The 21,887-nt window shown below is 33.4% G+C and overlaps 2 protein-coding genes across 4 annotated transcripts in view; both read right to left on the bottom strand.

The window, feature by feature from the left end:
* The window catches only part of LOC148301407 (low density lipoprotein receptor adapter protein 1-like), a 291,630-nt gene that overhangs the window by 217,758 nt on the left and 51,985 nt on the right, over nucleotides 1-21,887 (bottom strand). The gene's annotated exons all lie outside the window — the stretch shown is intronic.
* LOC148301412 (uncharacterized) lies at nucleotides 6,807-11,465 on the bottom strand. 3 transcript variants are annotated; one of them, XM_088273339.1, is made up of 4 exons: nucleotides 11,415-11,465; nucleotides 10,478-10,898; nucleotides 7,370-9,613; nucleotides 6,807-7,280 (listed from the first exon to the last, which is right to left on the bottom strand). In XM_088273339.1, exons 2-3 carry the CDS (start codon nucleotides 10,845-10,847, stop codon nucleotides 7,404-7,406), a joined length of 2,580 nt encoding a protein of 859 aa, XP_088129465.1. In that variant the 5' UTR covers nucleotides 10,848-10,898; nucleotides 11,415-11,465; the 3' UTR covers nucleotides 6,807-7,280; nucleotides 7,370-7,403. The 3 variants fall into 3 exon arrangements, with proteins under 3 accessions (XP_088129465.1, XP_088129466.1, XP_088129464.1); XM_088273340.1 differs by having other exon boundaries at nucleotides 7,499-9,613; XM_088273338.1 differs by having other exon boundaries at nucleotides 6,807-9,613.

The following is a 21,887-nucleotide window of genomic DNA, read 5'->3' as shown; positions in this document are numbered from 1 at the left end:
ATATATTTTTGTTAAATAATTTCAAAAAATTTATTTCCCATAAAATAACAAAATTCCAGTGAAGTTGTGTATGTTTTTTCATATTACTATTCACGCTATTATATGTTTACAGTTTTTTTTAAAATATATATTACAATATTTGCATGTACAAAAAAAAACACTTCTTTGTCTCTGTTGAGTTGATATCTTCAAATAGGCAGTTTTGATGATGTTTTTAACTACCCTGTTCAGGCACAAGTCATGATATGAAAAACAATATATATATATATATATATATATATATATATATATATATATATATATATATATATATATATATATATATATATATGTATTTATTCCATTTATTGACTGTTGTTGTTTATTATATACGCAATGGGCTGAGAAGGGACACCAAGCAGGTCGTTAGTTGTTAACTAAACCTGAACAGGAATATACAGTGAGGGCAATTTTTTTGTTTATTTTATTTTAAGCATTATTTTTAATTCTTGACTATGCTTCTTTTTATAAAATATAAATCTATATATATAAAATACTTTTTTTTTAACCAACGTTTTTATTTTATTATTTAAAAATAATTTATTTTTCTTTTATTTAAAATAGTAAAAAAAAAAAAAAACAGCTAATTAGCATTACGCCAATGGAACGCCAGTGTATTTGCAAACGTGGCTCTTCCACATTCACGCACCTCCTCATTCATAACCGCCGATTATTCCCGCTTCCTGACCGAACTGACAACGCCCGAGTGTTTGGAATACTTGATCGTGCCAAGTTTTCCTCGGTCTTTCGCTGCTCCCATTTCCAGCTACGCTTGCCTCATAAATTTGTTTTACCGTTTTCTCTTCACTCGTTCATTTCACAAGCAGAGGAAGACCTAGGGAAACTTGGGTATGCATGAGGAGATGTGTGAATTTGGAAGAGTCTGTCCATTAGTCAATGATATCAATGTTTCATGGCATGACATTTTGAGTGTGTCTAAATCTTTGTTCACAAAATCCGGGTTCGCCCACTAAAGCAGAGGAAGACCGAGGAAAACTTGGCATGTTGCAAGTATTTTAAATGCTTGAAAGCGGCCAGGTCAGCAGTCGGATTAATTGGCCTGTATGTATGAGGAGAGGCGAAGATTGTTTGCGAAGACAGTCGGTGTGGCGTTGTATTCCCTCTGCCTATCCCGCAGGGGAAGCAGCGTGATGGTTAGTCAGTTTACAAAAATATATGAAATAAGTGTAATCCGTTTGAAGGAAAAAATTTAATATAAAAAATTCCAATACCATTATAGAAAAATTTAAATAAGTAGACGTGCTGTAAATAAATTTATAGGAAAAAATGAACTGTGTAAAAAAAAAGTTAAAACTTTCGTATTTAATATAGCATAATTTAATATAGTATTTAATATAGTAATCCGTATTTAATATAGTGTCCGCCTCCGTAGTGTAATGGTCAGCACGCTCGGCCACCGTTCTGGAGGTCCCGGGTTCGATTCCCAGGGGGGGTCAAATAAATATGAGTGATTTTTTCACTGTAATATTTATTCAATATTACCCTGGACTTATACCTGAAGCGGAGGGCTGATCACCTTTCCTTCATTTGTAAACGATCAAGATAACACTGCGTTTACATGAAGCAGTGCCCTATGCACCATTGGGGTGCGGATAAGGGTTTTATTATTATTATTAATATAGTAATAATAATAAATTAGGCGTTTTGTTGTAGTTAACATTGTAAAAAATCAATATCCTTGGTACTTGAATATTCGTATGTAAGTAAAGAAAATTAGATTGTCACAGAGGATGCACTGAATCATTTTTTGTTTTTGTTTTGTCTCATCAGTTTAGTATCCAAGATAATTGAAACGGTTTTTGTGACTAAAAATGCGTTTCGCTGAACGTGACAGCAAAATGAGCAAAAATACATGTGTAAAAATGAGCAATATGGGTATATTACATGATTTATACAATATAAGCCAGAAAAAGAATAACACATTTGATAAAAGAGCAATAATTTGAAGAAGGAAATAAAATGCGTGTAATACAATACGAAGAACTTTTTTTTAACATGTGAAAAAGAGCGATTATAAGTGTGGAAATAGGAGCGTAATACGTGTGAAAGAGAGCGATTATAAGTGTAGAAATAGGAGCGTAATACGTGTGAAAGAGAGCGATTATAAGTGTGGAAATAAGAGCATTAATGCGTGTGAAAGAGAGCAATTATAAGTGTGGAAATAAGAGCAATAATACGTGTGATGGAGAGCGATTATAAGTGTGGAAATAAGAGCAATAATACGTGTGATGGAGAGCGATTATAAGTGTGGAAATAAGAGCATTAATGCGTGTGAAAGAGAGCAATTATAAGTGTGGAAATAAGAGCAATAATACGTGTGATGGAGAGCGATTATAAGTGTGGAAATAAGAGCAATAATACGTGTGATAGAGAGCGATTATAAGTGTGGAAATAAGAGCAATAATGCGTGTGAAAGAGAGCGATTATAAGTGTGGAAATAAGAGCAATAATGCTTGTGAAACAGAGCAATTATAAGTGTGGAAATAAGAGCAATAATGCTTGTGAAAGAGAGCGATTATAAGTGTGGAAATAAGAGCAATAATGCTTGTGAAACAGAGCAATTATAAGTGTGGAAATAAGAGCAATAATGCTTGTGAAAGAGAGCGATTATAAGTGTGGAAATAAGAGCAATAATACGTGTGAAAGAGAGCAATTATAAGTGTGGAAATAAGAGCAATAATATGAGTGAAAGAGAGCGATTACAAGTGTGGAAATAATAGCAATAATGCTTGTGAAAGAGAGCGATTATAAGTGTGGAAATAAGAGCAATAATATGAGTGAAAGAGAACGATTACAAGTGTGGAAATAATAGCAATAATATGTGTGAAAGAGAGTGATAATAATGTGGTTATATCCATATATTGCTCTTATATAAGAGCAATAATATTTATTAAAAAAGAACAATACTACCATGTTACTTCTACCACCACATCATCAACTGCAGGGGTAGGCAGAGAGGACCGAACGCCACACTCGTGTCCTGACACTATACTCCCCAGCATTAGTTACATTTTTCTTTTAAGCTTTATCCGCACCTAATGGTGCATAGGGCATAAAGCATTGTGGCGACGCAATGTTATCTTGATCGTTAATTGCTTGAAGGCAAGGTGATCAGCCCTGCGCTTCCTGAACCAATCCAGGGTGACATTAAATAAATATGAGAGTGAAAACCACACATTTTAATTTTGACCCCTCAGGGAATCGAACCCGGGACCTCCGGTGCGGTAGCCAACTACCCATCACGCTGCTTCCCCGTAGGAGTAGGTAGAGAGAATAAAACGGCACACCAGTTTGTCTCCACGAACAATCTTCGCCTATTCCACATTCATATCCCCCGATTATTCCGACTCCCTGACTTGCCTTTTAAGTTTTCTCGCTTTTAGATACATGATCGTGCCAAAAACTCGGTCTTCCTCTGCTCCTATTACCAGCCACATTCGCCTCATAAATTTGTGTAACCGTTTTAACTTTCTTCACCCATTTGATTCATATGCCCATCTCAACACTTCTGTTCTAATCTTATCGATAGAAATCTCAGTCTTTAAAAGTAATTTGACTTGAGATATGAAATAGAACGTTTAAGCGATGTGATGAAATATTTGTATATTTGGGGCTAACTTGAAGTATGTGCCTCTTACGGAAAAGGGGCTCAGACTGGATGGCATGTGGGGTACCTGCATATATGGGTGTATTACTGCCCTGTACTTACGTAGATGGGTGTGTAACTGTTCTATTTTAGTTCTTACAAAGATGGGTATTTTACTGCCCCGTACTTGCAAGGATGGCTCTACCACTCCCCTGTACTTATATATAGATAGGTGTATAACTGCCCTGTTCTTACAAATAAAGATATGTTACTGCCTTGTACTTGCAAGGATGGGTGTTGATGCCCCGTACTTGCAAAGATGGGTGTATTACTGCCCCGTACTTGCAAAGATGGGTGTATTACTGCCCCGTACTTACAAAGATGGGTGTATTACTGCCCCGTACTTGCAAAGATGGGTGTATTACTGCCCCGTACTTGCAAAGATGGGTGTATTACTGCCCCGTACTTGCAAAGATGGGTGTATTACTGCCCCGTACTTGCAAAGATATGTGTTACTGTCCTGTACATAAGTGGATGGGTGTATTACTGCCCTATACTTAGCGGTTAAGTCTTTCAGATTCATAAGAATAGATAGCGAATAAGTTATTGTAATAAAAACTATGTATAAAAAAAAATTACGCCGGCTATTCTCATTCCTGTTTCATTATCACCCGCACTCTTGAAACTCTCTCGGGAGGATGCTGCATGTGTTTGTTTAAAAAAAATATATATATTTCCCCTCGGATTTGGTTGTGATAGTGCTTAGCTATTTAAAAGCTTGTTTGTAGACTCTGAAAAGGGCTATAAATAACTTTCGAGAGCTCTCCGAGGAAATTTTTTTTTTTTGATGTCATTGAAAGGTGCTTTTCGACACCCTATTTAAGCTTCTTTTAAAATCCTCGGCAACCTTAATGAAGCTCCTCGATGCCTCTCGGCAGCCGAAATTCGATATAATATCGGCTTTCGGTACTCTAGTCGATATACCAGATTTTGACTACCAAGAGGCATATCATTTATATGTTACAAAAATTGAAGTTTTTAAAATATTTCGGCAGTAATGACAATGTTACAATTTTTTCTTCTCGGAATTGCTTAATATTTTTCAAAATATAATCTGTAAACTACTCGATTGTTACCCTAAACCCCGTAGGCTTTCAGAAAAGATTCTTGGAATTGACTCCGGGGCAAGATAAGTAGACTAACGCTCAATATACAAAATCCACGGTGAGATTTCAAGTACTTTAGTTCTACAACATTTTGAGTGTGTCCAAATACTTGTTCACAAAATCTGGATTATCTCCAATTACAGGAGTTATTTTCATATTAATATGAAAATAACTCCTGTAATTGGAGATAATCCAGATTTTGTGAACAAGTATTTGGACACACTCAAAATGTTGTAAATAAATTATCTGGTCAAATTATAAGCTTAATAATACAAATGAAAATTGTATTTTCTGGCGTTTCTCATGTGTGCGATTATAATCCAGGATTCGGACCTCACATACTAATATGAGAGTTTCTGCTTAATAAAAAGCTTCTTTACATCTCACCAATACGGCTGTACAAATTTAAAACACAGTAAGGGACATTTTTTTTGTAGTAGGTTTTTTTTGCATTTTTGGACTAAGCAGAGTCTACTTAGTCCATAAATGCAAAAAAAACCTACTACAAAAAAATGTCCCTTACTGTGTTTTAAATTTGGACAGCCGAATAGATGCCTCTAGTGAAGTTCTAGTGATTCAAGAACAAGGCTTCTAAATTGGTTCTTATATAGAACTTCCAAGAATTTGAGAAGTGTGGTTGTAAATAATTATATGTATATATGTATATATATATGTATATATATATATGTATATATATATATATATGTATATATATATATATATATATATATATATATATATATATATATATATGTATATATATATATATATATATATATATATATATATATATATATATATATATATATATATATATATATATAGATACATAAATAAATATATATATATATATATATATATATATATATATATATATATATATATATATATATATATATATATATATATATATATATATATATATATATATATATATATATATATCAGTGGCGTGCCCAGGGCTTACCAGTAAGGCAAGCCCATTATTTTTCAGAATAAAATCTTCTTCTCCGTCTTATTCCTCATTGCTGAGGGTTGTGACCCTTGCAGAAGCAATGACTCTTCTCCAGTTATCCCTTGACTGCGCTGCACGTAGCGCATCAACCATTGAAGTGCCTGCTGCTGCCTTAATTTGATCGGTCCATCGTGTGGGATCTTCCTCGCCCTCTCTTTCCCTCCAGGCTACCGATCACAACTAGCCGTTCCAGGCTATCCTCGTTGCCACGCACAACGTGTCTAAAGAACTGGAGAATCCGTCGGGTACAGATATTGGCCAGAGTCAAGCCATCCAAGCGTAGCCAGAATAAAATAGCGACTATGTACTTTTTTCCACATGAATTTTATTTGACCAGCAACCGGGTTTCGTCGTAACTGACATCATCGGACTGGTGGTGTCAGTTATGACGAAACCCGGTTGCTGGTCAAATAAAATTCAAGTGGAAAAAATTTCATAGTTATTTTATTCTATAAAATGCAGTTCAACCAAGAAATGTCAGGACAAAACTTTATTTAAAAAAACAATATAAAGATAAACAATGTATTGTAATGAGTGTAAAAAATGCAAAGATGTAATTTTTGTACGGAATAGCCATCACATTGAAATAAAGAAAATGTTGACTGCAGTAAAATACGTTTCTAATAGATTTTTATTATCCACTTATTAGATTAAAACCAATATTTTTAGCTTTTCCACTTTATTTTTATTTGACCAGCGATCGGGTTTCGTCGTTACCGACATCATCAGTACATCGACATCGACAGTACCAGTCTGATGATGTCGGTAACGATGATAAAATGTCGGTAACCCGGTCGCTGGTCAAATAAAAATAAAGTGGAAAAGCTAAAAATATTGGTTTTAATCTAATAATATATTTCAATACGTTTCTAATCCAACGAGTTTTGTATATCAACTGATTAAACTTCCTTTTATGTAATTTAACAGTTGTGATATTTTAAAATCAGGAGTAGGTCTTTGAGACCTTGATATGTAATCATTTCTTTTTTTTTAATAAAATTCAATGCTCACCTTTCCATTATAAAGTAATTCCTTCAACCACTTTTATAAATAAATAAATAAAACAGCACAAACGACATCGGCCGTATCCGAATTCATTATGACGTTCAAACAAAAATGTGCTTACGAAAAACGTAGCGAAGAACGAAAATAATGCGAAAACTTATTCAAATCTTAATAATTCCTACAATTACCGTATTTAATTATGGATTATCTATTATATTTTATATTTATGAACTCTACAAAGGCATAAAACTAGTTGATAAGCATCTGACAGATGAGTTAACAGATAACAATAATGAAATACGTTCGTTACAAATATTGCGAATTGTAGCTGATTTCTTGTAGTAAGTTATGTTTTTAAACCAAATCAACTATGCGTTTTGCTGGAAGCAGAAGCCCAAATTGAAGCCAATGAGAGCGAGCGAGATGGCTAATCATGTATCGCCAGCACCTGCAACAGACAGGGCGAAAGCCGAATGTTTACACTCTGCTATCTTGGGTAGTACGAAAAAGCGCGCGATAATTTAAAAACAGGCATACATTAATTATGTATTTTTAATCATTGTTGGAGTTGTTAGGCAAGCCGGGCTTCTGGGATTCTAGGGTAGGTCCGCCACTGATTCCGTAAACATTTATAATCACACTCTGAACAAGAGAAGGGTTTCTCACCAGTATGAATTAACATGTGCCTCTTTAACGTTCCTTTCAGTGAAGATTTATAATCACACTCTGAACAAGAGAAGGGTTTCTCACCAGTATGAATTGACATGTGACTCTTTAAACTCACTTTCTGTGAACATTTATAATCACATTCTAAACAAGAGAAGGGTTTCTCACCAGTATGAATTAACATGTGACTCTTTAACGTCCCTTTCCGTGAACATTTATAATCACACTCTGAACAAGAGAAGGGTTTCTCTTCAGCGTGAATTAACATGTGACTCTTTAAACTCACTTTCTGTGAAAATTTATAATCACACTCTGAACAAGAGAAGGGTTTCTCACAGGTATGAATTAACATGTGACTCTTTAACGTTCCTTTCCGTGAACATTTATAATCACACTCTGAACAAGAGAAAGGTTTCTCACCAGTGTGAACTAAAATGTGACTCTTTAACGTTCCTTTCTGTGAACATTTATAATGACACTCTGAACAAGAGAAGGGTTTCTCATCAGTGTGAATTAACATGTGACTCTTTAACGATCCTTTCCGTGAACATTTATAATCACACTCTGAACAAGAGAAGGGTTTCTCACCAGTATGAATTAACATGTGACTCTTTAAATTTGCTATCTGTGAACATTTATAATCACACTCTGAACAAGAGACCGGTTTCTCGGCAATATGAATTAACATGTGACTCTTTAACGTTCCTTTCAGTGAACATTTATAATCACACTCTGAACAAGAGAAGGGTTTCTCGCCAGTATGAATTAACATGTGACTCTTTAAATTTGTTATCTGTGAACATTTATAATCACACTCTGAACAAGAGAAGGGTTTCTTACCAGTGTGAATTAACATGTGACTCTTTAACGATCCTTTCCGTGAACATTTATAATCACACTCTGAACAAGAGAAGGGTTTCTCACCAGTATGAATTAACATGTGACTCTTTAAATTTGCTATCTGTGAACATTTATAATCACACTCTGAACAAGAAAAGGGTTTCTCGCCAGTATGAATTAACATGTGACTCTTTAAATTTGCTACCTGTGAAAATTTATAATCACACTCTGAACAAGAGAAGGGTTTCTCACCAGTATGAATTAACATATGAGTCTTTAAATTTGTTATCTGTGAACATTTATAATCACACTCTGAACAAGAGAAGGGTTTCTCGCCAGTATGAATTAACATGTGACTCTTTAAATTTGCTACCTGTGAAAATTTATAATCACACTCTGAACAAGAGAAGGGTTTCTCACCAGTGTGAATTGACATGTGACTCTTTAAATTCTTTTTCTGTGAACATTTATAATCACACTCTGAACAAGAGAAGGGTTTCTCACCAGTATGAATTAACATGTGCCTCTTTAACGTTCCTTTCAGTGAAGATTTATAATCACACTCTGAACAAGAGAAGGGTTTCTCACCAGTGTGAATTAACATGTGACTCTTTAACAATCCTTTCCGTGAACATTTATAATCACACTCTGAACAAGAGAAGGGTTTCTCACCAGTGTGAATTAACATGTGATTCTTTAAACTCACTTTATGTGAACATTTATAATCACACTCTGAACAAGAGAAGGGTTTCTCACCAGTGTGAATTAACATGTGACTCTTTAACGTTACTTTCCATGAACATTTATAATCACACTCTGAACAAGAGAAGGGTTTCTCACCAGTATGAATTAACATGTGTCTCTTTAAATTTGTTATCCGTGAACATTTATAATCACACTCTGAACAAGAGAAGGGTTTCTCACCAGTGTGAATTAACATGTGACTCTTTAACAATCCTTTCCGTGAATATTTATAATCACACTCTGAACAAGAGAAGGGTTTCTCACCAGTGTGAATTAACATGTGATTCTTTAAACTCACTTTATGTGAACATTTATAATCACACTCTGAACAAGAGAAGGGTTTCTCACCAGTGTGAATTAACATGTGACTCTTTAACGTTCCTTTCCGTGAACATTTATAATCACACTCTGAACAAGAGAAGGGTTTCTCACCAGTGTGAATTAACATATGACTCTTTAACGTTACTTTCTGTGAACATTTACGCTTGATATACTCTGAACATGAAGATCTTGTTTCACTTCTACTTAAATCTGAAAATAAAATTAAAATTAATATTCATATTTGAAACACTAACTTTGTGGCTTTCCATTTTATAATCAAAATGTAACTTTGTTTTAAAATTGTCATAATTTATAGTTGTAGTTTTACATTTTTATTATAAAAATAAAATTATTGCACAAAGCTGATATAAAACAGTAAAAAAAAATATTAAAAAATCACCTCTGGATGCCAGGACTATAAATATATAACAAGTATGCTATGTAGGAAGGGAAATGGAGAATAAATAGCAGGAAAGAGTAAATTACAGCACTAGCTGCGATGTTCCGTTGCACATCCATATACTTGTACAGCTGCTGGTGTCTACAAGTGTTCAAGTATACCATACCCTATACTAATAATAATAATACTACAACGCTTCAAGAAAGTAAGTTACGCACCTTTTATACCGGATCTCTTTAAATCATTATAGAAGCTTCTTACACAAGTACTCACTGTATCTGGTTTCATTATACAAAGCAATTGAAATTGGTCACCGAAAGTAAACAATACAACAATTTAATTCGAATCATTCATGAATATCGCTTTAACAAAAATGACTAACCATTAACTACATGCCAGTAAATAAATAGTATAAATATTAAAGGTCTTTTATTTTTACACGACAAAAACACAGATAGGTTTACCAGTTTTGAACACATTGAATTGTATCCTCAGTCGCAATAAACGGAAGCGATTAAAATAAAATAATGTCGTTTTTTAGTTGCTTAAATTGACTAAACAAGAACTATTATATGTCGGGCTTCTAGCGATGAAATGCCCCATGCTCGGCATCTCTCTGAAACCGCGTCACACATGTGGAGATAAGTCAGATCATACTACAAAGTGTTACTTACAAGATTCAGCTTCACGTCTGCTCGAGGATTCTGCGCACTCTTGTTTAATGTCAGGAAGATCAATATCTATTTCGGTGAGGATGACGATATCGCTAGATATTACTTTGTATTGTAGATCAGTAGCAGTTTCCGGTACTACTGGCTCCTCGTCCAGGTATTTCGTAGTATGGAGAGAAGCATTTTCACTTCCCGGTTCCTCTTTGATAATAGGATCATGCGGGTTAATAATTCTGGAGTATGACAAGTCGACATAACAATGTCGTAAATTATGGCAGCCCCCGAGAAGTGGCCCATCACCAGCGGAGAAAGTTAGAGTATCCCCTTCTTCATCTCCCAGTTCAGCCTTAACAGTAGCTAAAGTACAATCCATTTGTTTTTTAATCTTCTAGTGAAGATTTGAAGGGAAAAATATTAGTTTAGCCTGAAATTTTAAAACCTGGATTATTATTATGATTACAATGATGAAAATAAAATGCATAAAATTAAAATGACATTCATGAAGATGAGAATCATGGACTGGTTAATGTAATCGGTGTATACAGTTTATTATATTCACCATTCTACACACGATTGACAACCACATCACTGAAATTTAGAAAAGATGTATGCAAGTTGCAAGTGACCGCTTACAACGCTTTTTCTGAATTAAGTTCATAGCATTAAACAATAAACATCGATACTCGAAATTAGTAAATTCTCATCTGTTATCACGAATAATTTCCCCATTTACTGTATCCCATTACTTGGAAATGTGAGAACTTGCATTGTTTCAATTTTGACAGCTACAACTGCTATCATTTATTGTCGTTTACAAGGAGGAATCATTAAGTTCTACCAAGAACACTCATTGTCGTGACAAAATATTAGGTTCATTAAGTGAAATATATCATTATTACTGCTTACTTTACATTAAATCAACAACTATCATAATAATTACCTGCAGGGTACGCGCAACGCCGCCGACAGCACATGGCAAAGACCAAAGACTATCTGATTTCATGCCACCGATGGCACATAGACAATATCGCTTCATTGGTATCAATAAGCATGTACTAAGTACCTACCCTAACCTTCCGGCCGAACTTATCACGCTTGATATATTCTATCAGTCCGTTCGTCAAATAATTATTTCTTTACCGAACCGTAATCGTCAAGATAAAAGATATGATAAGTTGCTGTAAAAACAAAACATCATTAATGTTGAAGTTTGATGTTAAAATCATAAGAAGTGAGCAGGTGGTGAGATGATAGAGAGGATTGGGAAAAAAATAATCAATAACGATTTACTTTTGAATTCAGTAAATGCAATAAACTAAATTGAACCAAGTATAATTTAGTTAATGCAACTTAACCTAAGATTTACTTAATTTTACTTATACTAGGACTCTTAGGAAGGCAGAAAATTAAAGTTTAAAAACTCTGTGAAGGTAGGTGAATTAAAGTTTAAAAACGGAATGAAGGTAGGTTAATTAGAATTGGCAGTGGTCATACTGGTCGCGGCGGTGATGATGCTGGACTGGAAACTGCTTCGGGTAGGCGGTGGCGAAAGATTATCTTGATGGCCGCTGGCAGCAATTGTCAGTCTTCGTAAGAATGTCTCGATCCAGATTTTCTATGTTCAGTGCGGCCGTTGGATGCTGGCAGAAAAGAAGCAGACGGGTCCAAGACGTAGGCACTGAGGTTAAGTGACCGTAGAACGTCAAGCCATAAGAGGCGACTTGTGTCAAGAGACTAGAGAGTAGTGTCTTGAACCAAACAGCTAGAGTAGCCAGCAGAGAGAGCTGAGACTGTCCGCACTGCCCTTTTACTCATTCCTTTCCATAGTGCCTACATCTCCTATCGGTCAATCCCCTTCATTCTGCTTTGCAATGTTGCCTTTCACCTTTATTTCTTACTACAATTCCGTACAATTAATTAATAAATAATAAAACCCTTATCCGCACCCCAATGGTGCATAGGGCACTGTGTCATATAAACGCAGTGTTATCTTGATCGTTCATACACGAAGGAAAGGTGATCAGCCCTCCGCTTTAGGTACCAGTCCAGGGTAATATTGAATAAATATTACAGTGAAAAAATCACTTATATTTATTTGACCCCCCTGGGATCTCCAGAATGGTAGCCGAACGTGGTGACCATTACACTACGGAGGCGGATTATATGTATATGATTCAATCTTTTCTAGCGTTATATATATATATATATATATATATATATATATATATATATATATATATATATATATATATATATATATATATATATATATATATATATATATATATATATATATATATATATATATATATATATATATATATATATATATATATATATATATATATATATATATATATATATATATATATATATATATATATATATATATATATATATATATATATATATATATATATACATATATATATATATATATATATATTTATAGTTATAAATATAAATATATATATATATATATATATATATGTATATATATATATATATATATATAGGTTTCTAAATTGGTTCATATGTATATAGAACTTCCAAGAATTTGAGTAGTGTGGTTGTCAATAATGGGTAAAATTGGTGAATGTTACACGTGTGTAAAGTGATCACTTAAACCAGCCTATGACGGTCGTCAGCCCCGTAAATGCCCAAACTTCCATGTTCTTTTTCATCTTGATGAGATGTCAAAAAATAAAATGTTTTACTTAGTAAATACCACTATTTCTTCAAATCTACTGTGACACGTGTTTCCATGCATTCCGCATCATGTTCTAATCTGCTACTATGAATGAATTTATTTATTTCGCAGGAAAGAATTGCGAGAGTGAACGAAGATTTTTTGCGCAAATGTCAAAAGGAATTTTGCTATCAGGAAATGTTTGATAATTGCGCAATATCGGCAGATGCCGATTGCATTGGTGTTTGAAAATGATGCGGAATGCAAATACCCGATCTTTATGCACTTTGCATAGCTGAATTCAAACACCAAAGCAAAAAAAATGTACCACGTCAGATTTTTTAGTTATGGATATTTTTAATTCTGTTATTGACTAAAGTTTATCTATAAATATATAAACATATAATGCTTTCGTATTCAATATAAATAAGTTAATATATTTCCACTGTTGCTACATAATTATCAATTCTTTTTTTGAATCCCTAAGACCTTAGACTAAAACATATCTGGATACCAACCACTATTACGGTTTCAACGTATGGGGTCAATACAAACAATAATATCGACGGCCCCTACGTAAAAAGTACTCTATCTGCAAATCTGTTACTTTACTCCTGAGAGCTTAAAAGATTTTTTCAACGTATTTTTTATTAACGGTATCATCTAAAATTCTAAACTAGTATTATACATTCAAAAACACAATAAAATAATGTATTAAATCGTTTTAAAACTTGATGCTTGGTCAAAATTAAGTAGTTGGCGTTTTGGGAGTCCAGTTCATTTAGAAAATTTGATGTAGATAGCGTCTTATACGCCTGAAAACTAGGCGTAATTTATTTTATATATATTTTTTGTTTATTTATATTTGTAGATAACGGTCTGTTGATAACGTACGCCAAATATCTTAAAATTGTCAAAAATTAGTAGGGCACGTCGATATGACTGTAGCAGCAAACCTTGACGTGATACAAGCTTGTCACCATATGGACTCCGAATAAGAACGATTAACTTGGTCCAAATCAGTCGTCAAAATTTCAGTTACAAAATCATTGTTGGCCAGTGTAATATATAAACACTCTGGTATTGTTTCATCTTCGGCGCAGAATATCTCTCGGGATTTAATTAACTAAATGTATGCGAGATTATGAACAATCGACTAACAAGTAAATGCCGCTCGCTTAGTGTCCATTTCCTTTTTACGCCGTGCGCATAACACTGCAAATCAAACGACTCCCGACCTAGGTGACAACATCCGGTGTTGAAATAAATAGAGTAGGGGTGCGCCTAATAATTTTTTTTTAATTAGGCGATATTATAAATATATATACATATATATATACATATATATAAATAAATATATATTTATATATATATATATGTATAAATATATATATATATATATAATATATATATATATATATATATATATATATATATATATATATATATATATATATATATATATATATATATATATACATATATATATATATATATATTTATATATATATATATATATATATATATATATATAAATATATATATATATATATATATATATATATATATATATATATATATATATATATATATATATATATATATATATATATATATATATATATATATATATATATATATATATATATATATATATATATATATATATATATATATATATATATATATATATATATATATATATATATATATATATATATATATATATATATATATATATATATATATATATATATATATATATATATATATATATATATATATCAAAATTCGTCAATTTTCAGTTGTGCATGTTTTCGGAATGCCCAGAAAATGAACTATATCCCAGCAAAAGAGGCATATTTTTAACTTAATATTTACCCGGTAAAGGACAGAAAGTGTTGTTTTTGCATTTTGAAGAAAACGTATTGTTTAATTATTTTTTGAAATAAAACTAAATATTTTTCAAATGGAGAAAAAACCATCAGGTTTTACTTTAAAAGATCTGTTGCACAGTAAAAAGTTCAGTAAGTGGCTTGATATTTATTTTTTACACGTTGTATTATATTTTTAAACTTTAAAAACGTTCTCCTGAAAAATCAAGTATTTTGATTTATGACGTTCTTGAAAGGAGTGAGCGATATGTATATATATGTATATATATACAATATATATATATATATATGTATATATATATTTATATATATATATATATATATATATATATATATATATATATATATATATATATATATGTATATATATATTTATATATATATATATATATATATATATATATATATATATATATATATATATATATATATATATATATATATGTATATAATATTGAACTTTTCTTTTGTCATCAAGAAAGTGCAAGGAAATACTTGTTTAATATCATGCGACAATGCACTTGTAAATATATTGACAAAAAATGGAATAATTGGAAAAAAACTTTAGGAATAGGAAAAGGAATAGGAAAAGATCGCTTTTTACAAAAAAATAAACAATGGCATTCAAATTCTATTCGACTGCCTTCGTATGAATTACTCGAAGTTGGTAGACCCACGAAAGAAAGGCTAACTTAAGCGAAAACAGAAAGCTACGTAAAACAAAAAAGCTGAGTGAAGAAATTTCATCTGATGAACTAAGTTATGCAACCAATTTGAGTCAATGAGCTGCAGGACATATTGACGTTTCAAAATTGTTCAAAGACAAGACAGCAACTCCAACACGGGCTTCTAAGTATAAAAAAAAATCATTTACTCAGAAAAATGAGAACAGAAAAATGTAAACTAACTCACTCCAACTAAAGCTTTAGGAATATTTGTAGAAGCTGACTTTATAAGAAAACAATGTGAAGTTATTCAAGCTTCCAATAAAAACGTATATCCATGTTATTCTATTGTAAAAGCGAAAAATTACATTGCTTTCCTTAAGAAGAGGCGATATGTATTACTGAAAATTCTAATGAAGTAAAGTTGCAAGACCTGCTAAATCGTACATCAAGTTCTCGCGGGAAGTATGCAATCGGGATGTTTTAAATAGAGTATTACTCAGTTCGGATCCATTACTAAATTAAACAAGATGCACCCCAAGAAAAAAGATAAACCATTTTCACGCAAAACTATGGATTTACTATTCATTGCCTGAATCAGCAGATGAAGAATGTAAAGGAGATGATTCGGAAAACGAATATTTATCTTCAGATTCCAAATAGTATTTTTTTGTGTATTATATATTTTCTTTTAGTATCTCTGTATATATCTTATAACTTTTAATTTAATTCAATGTAAGTTTGAAATAAAGACGACAAAAAACATTATTTTTATTATTTATTTGTCACACGAAATTTTCAAAGAAAAGTACATATTTTACACTATGAAGTGTTGTATTAGCGTTAAATTAAGAGAACAATGTTAAACAATGATTTTGTTTCACTTTCAAAACATTTTCAGCCATAAAATTTAACAATTATTTCACATACTTATCACCAGGGCGTACTCCACCGTGCGACGTCGCTAACACTCCCCACCATCCTACGTGGGAACCTTCTCTGCGAAGAAATCTAGCACGGCCAATTTGATCGCTGGTCGTACGTACATAGATCCCCGTCGATGTCTGCACAATGGCGCTGCGAACTTGTCCGTCTCCACCTTGGGTTGTCTCAAAGATACTCCCTCGTGGCCACTGGTTGCGGGGGGAGGCGGCGTCTTGGATAACCACCAGATCACCAACGGCTAGCGGGGTAGCACTCTGTCGCCATTTCTGTCGTTGAGCTAAGGTGGGCAAGTATTCACGTAGCCATCTGAACATGTCCACGCCGCAGTGATTTAAGGATTGGGCGTGGACATTTATAATCACACTAAGAACAAGAGAAGGGTTTCTCAACAGTATGAATTAACGTGTGACTCTTTAACATTGCTCTCTGTGAACATTTATAATGACACTCTGAACAAGAGAAGGGATTCTCACCAGTGTGAGTGGACATGTGTCTTTTTAAACTCTTTTTATGTGAATATTTATAAGCACATTCTGAACAAGAGAAGGGTTTCTCACCAGTATGAATTAACATGTGACTCTTTAAAACCTCTTTCCGTAAACAATTGTAATCACACTCTGAACAAGAGAAGGGTTTCTCACCAGTGTGAATTTTTGTGTGATTATTTAAAATCCATTTCTGTGAACATTTATAATCACACTCTGAACAAGAGAAGGGTTTCTCACCAATATGAATTAACATGTGAGTCTTTAAATTTGCTTTCTTTTAACATTCATAATCACACTCTGAACAAGAGAAGGGTTTCTCGGCAGTATGAATTAACATGTGAGTCTTTAAACTTGCTTTCTGTGAACATTCATAATCACACTCTGAACAAGAGAAGGGTTTCTCACCAGTGTGAATTTTTGTGTGATTATTTAAAACCCATTTCTGTGAACATTTATAATCACACTCTGAACAAGAGAAGGGTTTCTCACCAGTGTGAATTAACATATGAGTCTTTAAACTGACTTTTTGTGAACATTTATAATCACATTCTAAACAAGAGAAGGGTTTCTCACCAGTGTGAATTAACATGTGAGTCTTTAAATTTGCTTTCTGTGAACATTCATAATCACACTCTGAACAAGAAAAGGGTTTCTCACCAGTATGAATTAACATGTGACTCTTTAACGTCCCTTTCCGTGAACATTTATAATCACACTCTAAACAAGAGAAGGGTTTCTCTCCAGTGTGAATAAACATGTGAGTCTTTAAATTTGCTTTCTGTGAACATTCATAATCACACTCTGAACAAGAAAAGGGTTTCTCACCAGTGTGAATTAACATGTGATTCTTTAAACTCACTTTATGTGAACATTTATAATCACACTCTGAACAAGAGAAGGGTTTCTCACCAGTGTGAATTACCATGTGCCTCTTTAACATTTCTTTCTCCGAACATTTGTAATCACACTCTGAACAAGAGAAGGGTTTCCCACCAGTGTGAGTGGACATGTGTCTCTTTAAACTCTGTTTAAGTGAACATTTATAATCACACTCTGAACAAGAGAAGGGTTTCTCTCCCGTGTGAGTGGACATGTGATTTTTTAAAATCACTTTATATGAACATTTATAATCACACTCTGAACAAGAGAAGGGTTTCTCACCAGTGTGAATTAACATGTGACTGTTTAACGTTCCTTTCCGTGAACATTTATAATCACACTCTGAACAAGAGAAGGGTTTCTCGCCAGTATGAATTAACATATGACCCTTTAACGTTCCTTTCCGTGAACATTTCAAATCACACTCTGAACAAGAGAAGGGTTTCTCACCAGTGTGAATTACCATGTGCCTCTTTAACATTCCTTTCTCCAAACATTTGTAATCACACTCTGAACAAGAGAACGGTTTCTCACCAGTGTGAGTGGACATGTGTCTCTTTTAACTCTTTTTCAGTGAACATTTATAATCACACTCTGAACAAGAGAAGGGTTTCTTACCAGTGTGAATTAACATATGACCCTTTAACGTTCCTTTCCGTGTACATTCAAAATCACACTCTGAACAAGAGAAGGGTTTCTTACCAGTGTGAATTAACATATGACCCTTTAACGATCCTTTCCGTGTACATTTAAAATCACACTCTAAACAAGAGAAGGGTTTCTCACCAGTGTGAATTAACATGTGACTCTTTAACGTTCCTTTCTGTGAACATTTATAATCACATTCTGAACAAGAGAAGGGTTTCTCACCAGTATGAATTAACATGTGACACTTTAACGTTCCTTTCCGTGAACATTTATAATCACACTCTGAACAAGAGAAGGGTTTCTCGCCAGTATGAATTAATATGTGACTCATTAAACCCTCTTTCCGTAAACAAATGTAATCACACTCTGAACAAGAGAAAGGTTTCTCACCAGTGTGAATAAACATATGACTCTTTAACGTTCCTTTCTGTGAACATTTACGCTTGATATACTTTGAACATGAAGACCTTGTTTCACTTCTAATTAAATCTGAAAATAAAAATAAAATATCTATTCATATATGAAACACTAACTTTGTGGCTTTCCATTTTATAATTTAAATGTAACTTTGTTTTAAAATCGTCATAGTTTATAGTTTAAGTTACATTTTTATTATAAAAATAAAATGATTGCACAAAGCTGATATAAAACAGTAAAAAAAAAAAATTAAAAAAATCACCTCTCGATGCAAGGACTAATAAAACTACAACGCTTCAAGAAAGTAAGTTACGCACATTTTATACCGGATCTCTTTAAATCAGTATAGAAGCTTCTTACACAAGTACTCACTGTATCTGGTTTCATTATACAAAGCAATTGAAATTGGTCACCGAAAGTAAACAATACAACAATTTAATTCGAATCATTCATGAATATCGCTTTAACAAAAATGACTAACCATTAACTACATGCCAGTAAATAAATAGTTTTGATATATTAAAGGTCTTTTACTTTTACACGACAAAAACACAGAAAGGGTTACCAGTTTTGAACATATTGAATTGTATTCTCAGTTGCAATAGACGGAAGCGGTTAAAGTAAATTAATGTCATTTTTTTCTAGTGGCTTAAATTGACTAAACAAGAACTTTTATGTGTCGGGCTTCTAGCGATGAAATGCCCCATGCTCGGCATCTCTCTGAAACCGCGTCACACATGTGGAGATAAGTCAGATCATACTACAAAGTGTTACTTACAAGATTCAGCTTCACGTCTGCTCGAGGATTCTGCGCACTCTTGTTTAATGTCAGGAAGATCAATATCTATTTCGGTGAGGATGACGATATCGCTAGATATAACTTTGTATTGTTGATCAATAGCAGTTTCCAGTACTCCTGGTCCCTCGTTCAGGTATTTCGTAGTATGGAGAGAAGCATTGTCACTTCCCGGTTCCTCTTTGATGATAGGATTATGTAGGTTATTTATCCTAGAGTATGACAAGTCGACATAACAATGTCGTAAATTATGGCAGCCCCCGAGAAGTGGCCCATCACCAGCGGAGAAAGGGAGAGTATACCCTTCTTCATCTTCCAGTTCAGCCTTAACAGTAGCTAAAGTAGGATCCATTTGTTTTTTAATCTTCTAGTGAAGATTTGAAGGGAAAAATATTAGTTTAGCCTGAAATTTTAAAACGTGGATTACACTTTATTATACTCACCATTCTACACACGATTGACAACCACATCACTGAAATTTAGAAAAGATATATGCAAGTTGCAAGTGACCGCTTACAACGCTTTTTTTTAATTAAATTCATAGCATTAAACAATAAACATCGATACTCGAAATTAGTAAATTCTCATCTGTTATCACGAATAATTTCCCCATTTACTGTATCCCATTACTTGGAAATGTGAGAACTTGCTTTGTTTCAATTTTGACAGCTACAACTGCTATCATTTATTGTCGTTTACAAGAAGGAATCATTAAGTTCTACCAAGAACACTCATTGTCGTGACAAAATATTAGGTTCATTAAGTGAAATATATCATTATTACTGCTTACTTTACATTAAATCAACAACTATCATAATAATTACCTGCAGGGTACGCGCAACGCCGCCGACAGCACATGGCAAAGACCAAAGACTATCTGATTTCATGCCACCGATGGCACATAGACAATATCGCTTCATTGGTATCAATAATCATGTACTAAGTACCTACCCTAACCTTCCGGCCGAACTTATCACGCTTGATATATTTTATCAGTCCGTTCGTCAAATAATTATTTCTTTACCGAACCGTAATCGTCAAGATAAAAGATATGATAAGTTACTGTAAAAACAAAATATCATTAATGTTGAGGTTCGATGTTAAAATCATTAGAAGTGAGCAGGTGGTGAGATGATAGAGAGGATTGGGAAAAAAACAATCAATAACGATTTACTTTTGAATTCAGTAAATGCAATAAACTAAATTGAATCAAGAATAATTCAGTTAATGCAACTTTACCTAAGATTTACTTAATCTTACTTATACTAGGACTCTAAGGAAGGCAGAAAATTAAAGTTTAAAAACTCTGTGAAGGTAGGTGAATTAAAGTTTAAAAACGGAATGAAGGTAGGTTAATTAGAATTGGCAGTGGTCATACTGGTCGTGGCGGTGATGATGCTGGACTGGAAACTGCTTCGGGTAGGCGGTGGCGAAAGATTATCTTGATGGCCGCTGGCAGCAATTGTCAGTCTTCGTAAGAATGTATCGATCTAAATTTTCTATGTTCAGTGCGGCCGTTGGATGCAGGGGATGCTGGCAGAAAAGAAGCAGACGGGTCCATGACGTAGGCACTGAGGTAAAGTGACCGTAGAACGTCAAGCCATAAGAGGCGACTTGTGTCAAGAGACTAGAGAGTAGTGTCTTGAACCAAACAGCTAGAGTAGCCAGCAGAGAGAGCTGAGACTGTCCGCACTGCCCTTTTACTCATTCCTTTCCATAGTGCCTACATCTCCTATCGGTCAATCCCCTTCATTCTGCTTTGCAATGTTGCCTTTCACCTTTATTTCTTACTACAATTCCGTACAATTAATTAATAAATAATAAAACCCTTATCCGCACCCCAATGGTGCATAAGGCACTGTGTCATATAAACGCAGTGTTATCTTGATCGTTCATACACGAAGGAAAGGTGATCAGCCCTCCGCTTTAGGTACCAGTCCAGGGTAATATTGAATAAATATTACAGTGAAAAAATCACTTATATTTATTTG

Source organism: Brachycentrus maculatus, unplaced genomic scaffold, assembly GCF_059751285.1.
Source record: "Brachycentrus maculatus isolate JH-2025_06_01 unplaced genomic scaffold, ASM5975128v1 h1tg000566l, whole genome shotgun sequence".
NCBI classification, from domain to species: domain Eukaryota; kingdom Metazoa; phylum Arthropoda; class Insecta; order Trichoptera; family Brachycentridae; genus Brachycentrus; species Brachycentrus maculatus.
The sequence above is the reverse complement of the archived record's forward strand: the minus strand, read 5'-3'. Positions and strand labels throughout refer to the sequence as shown.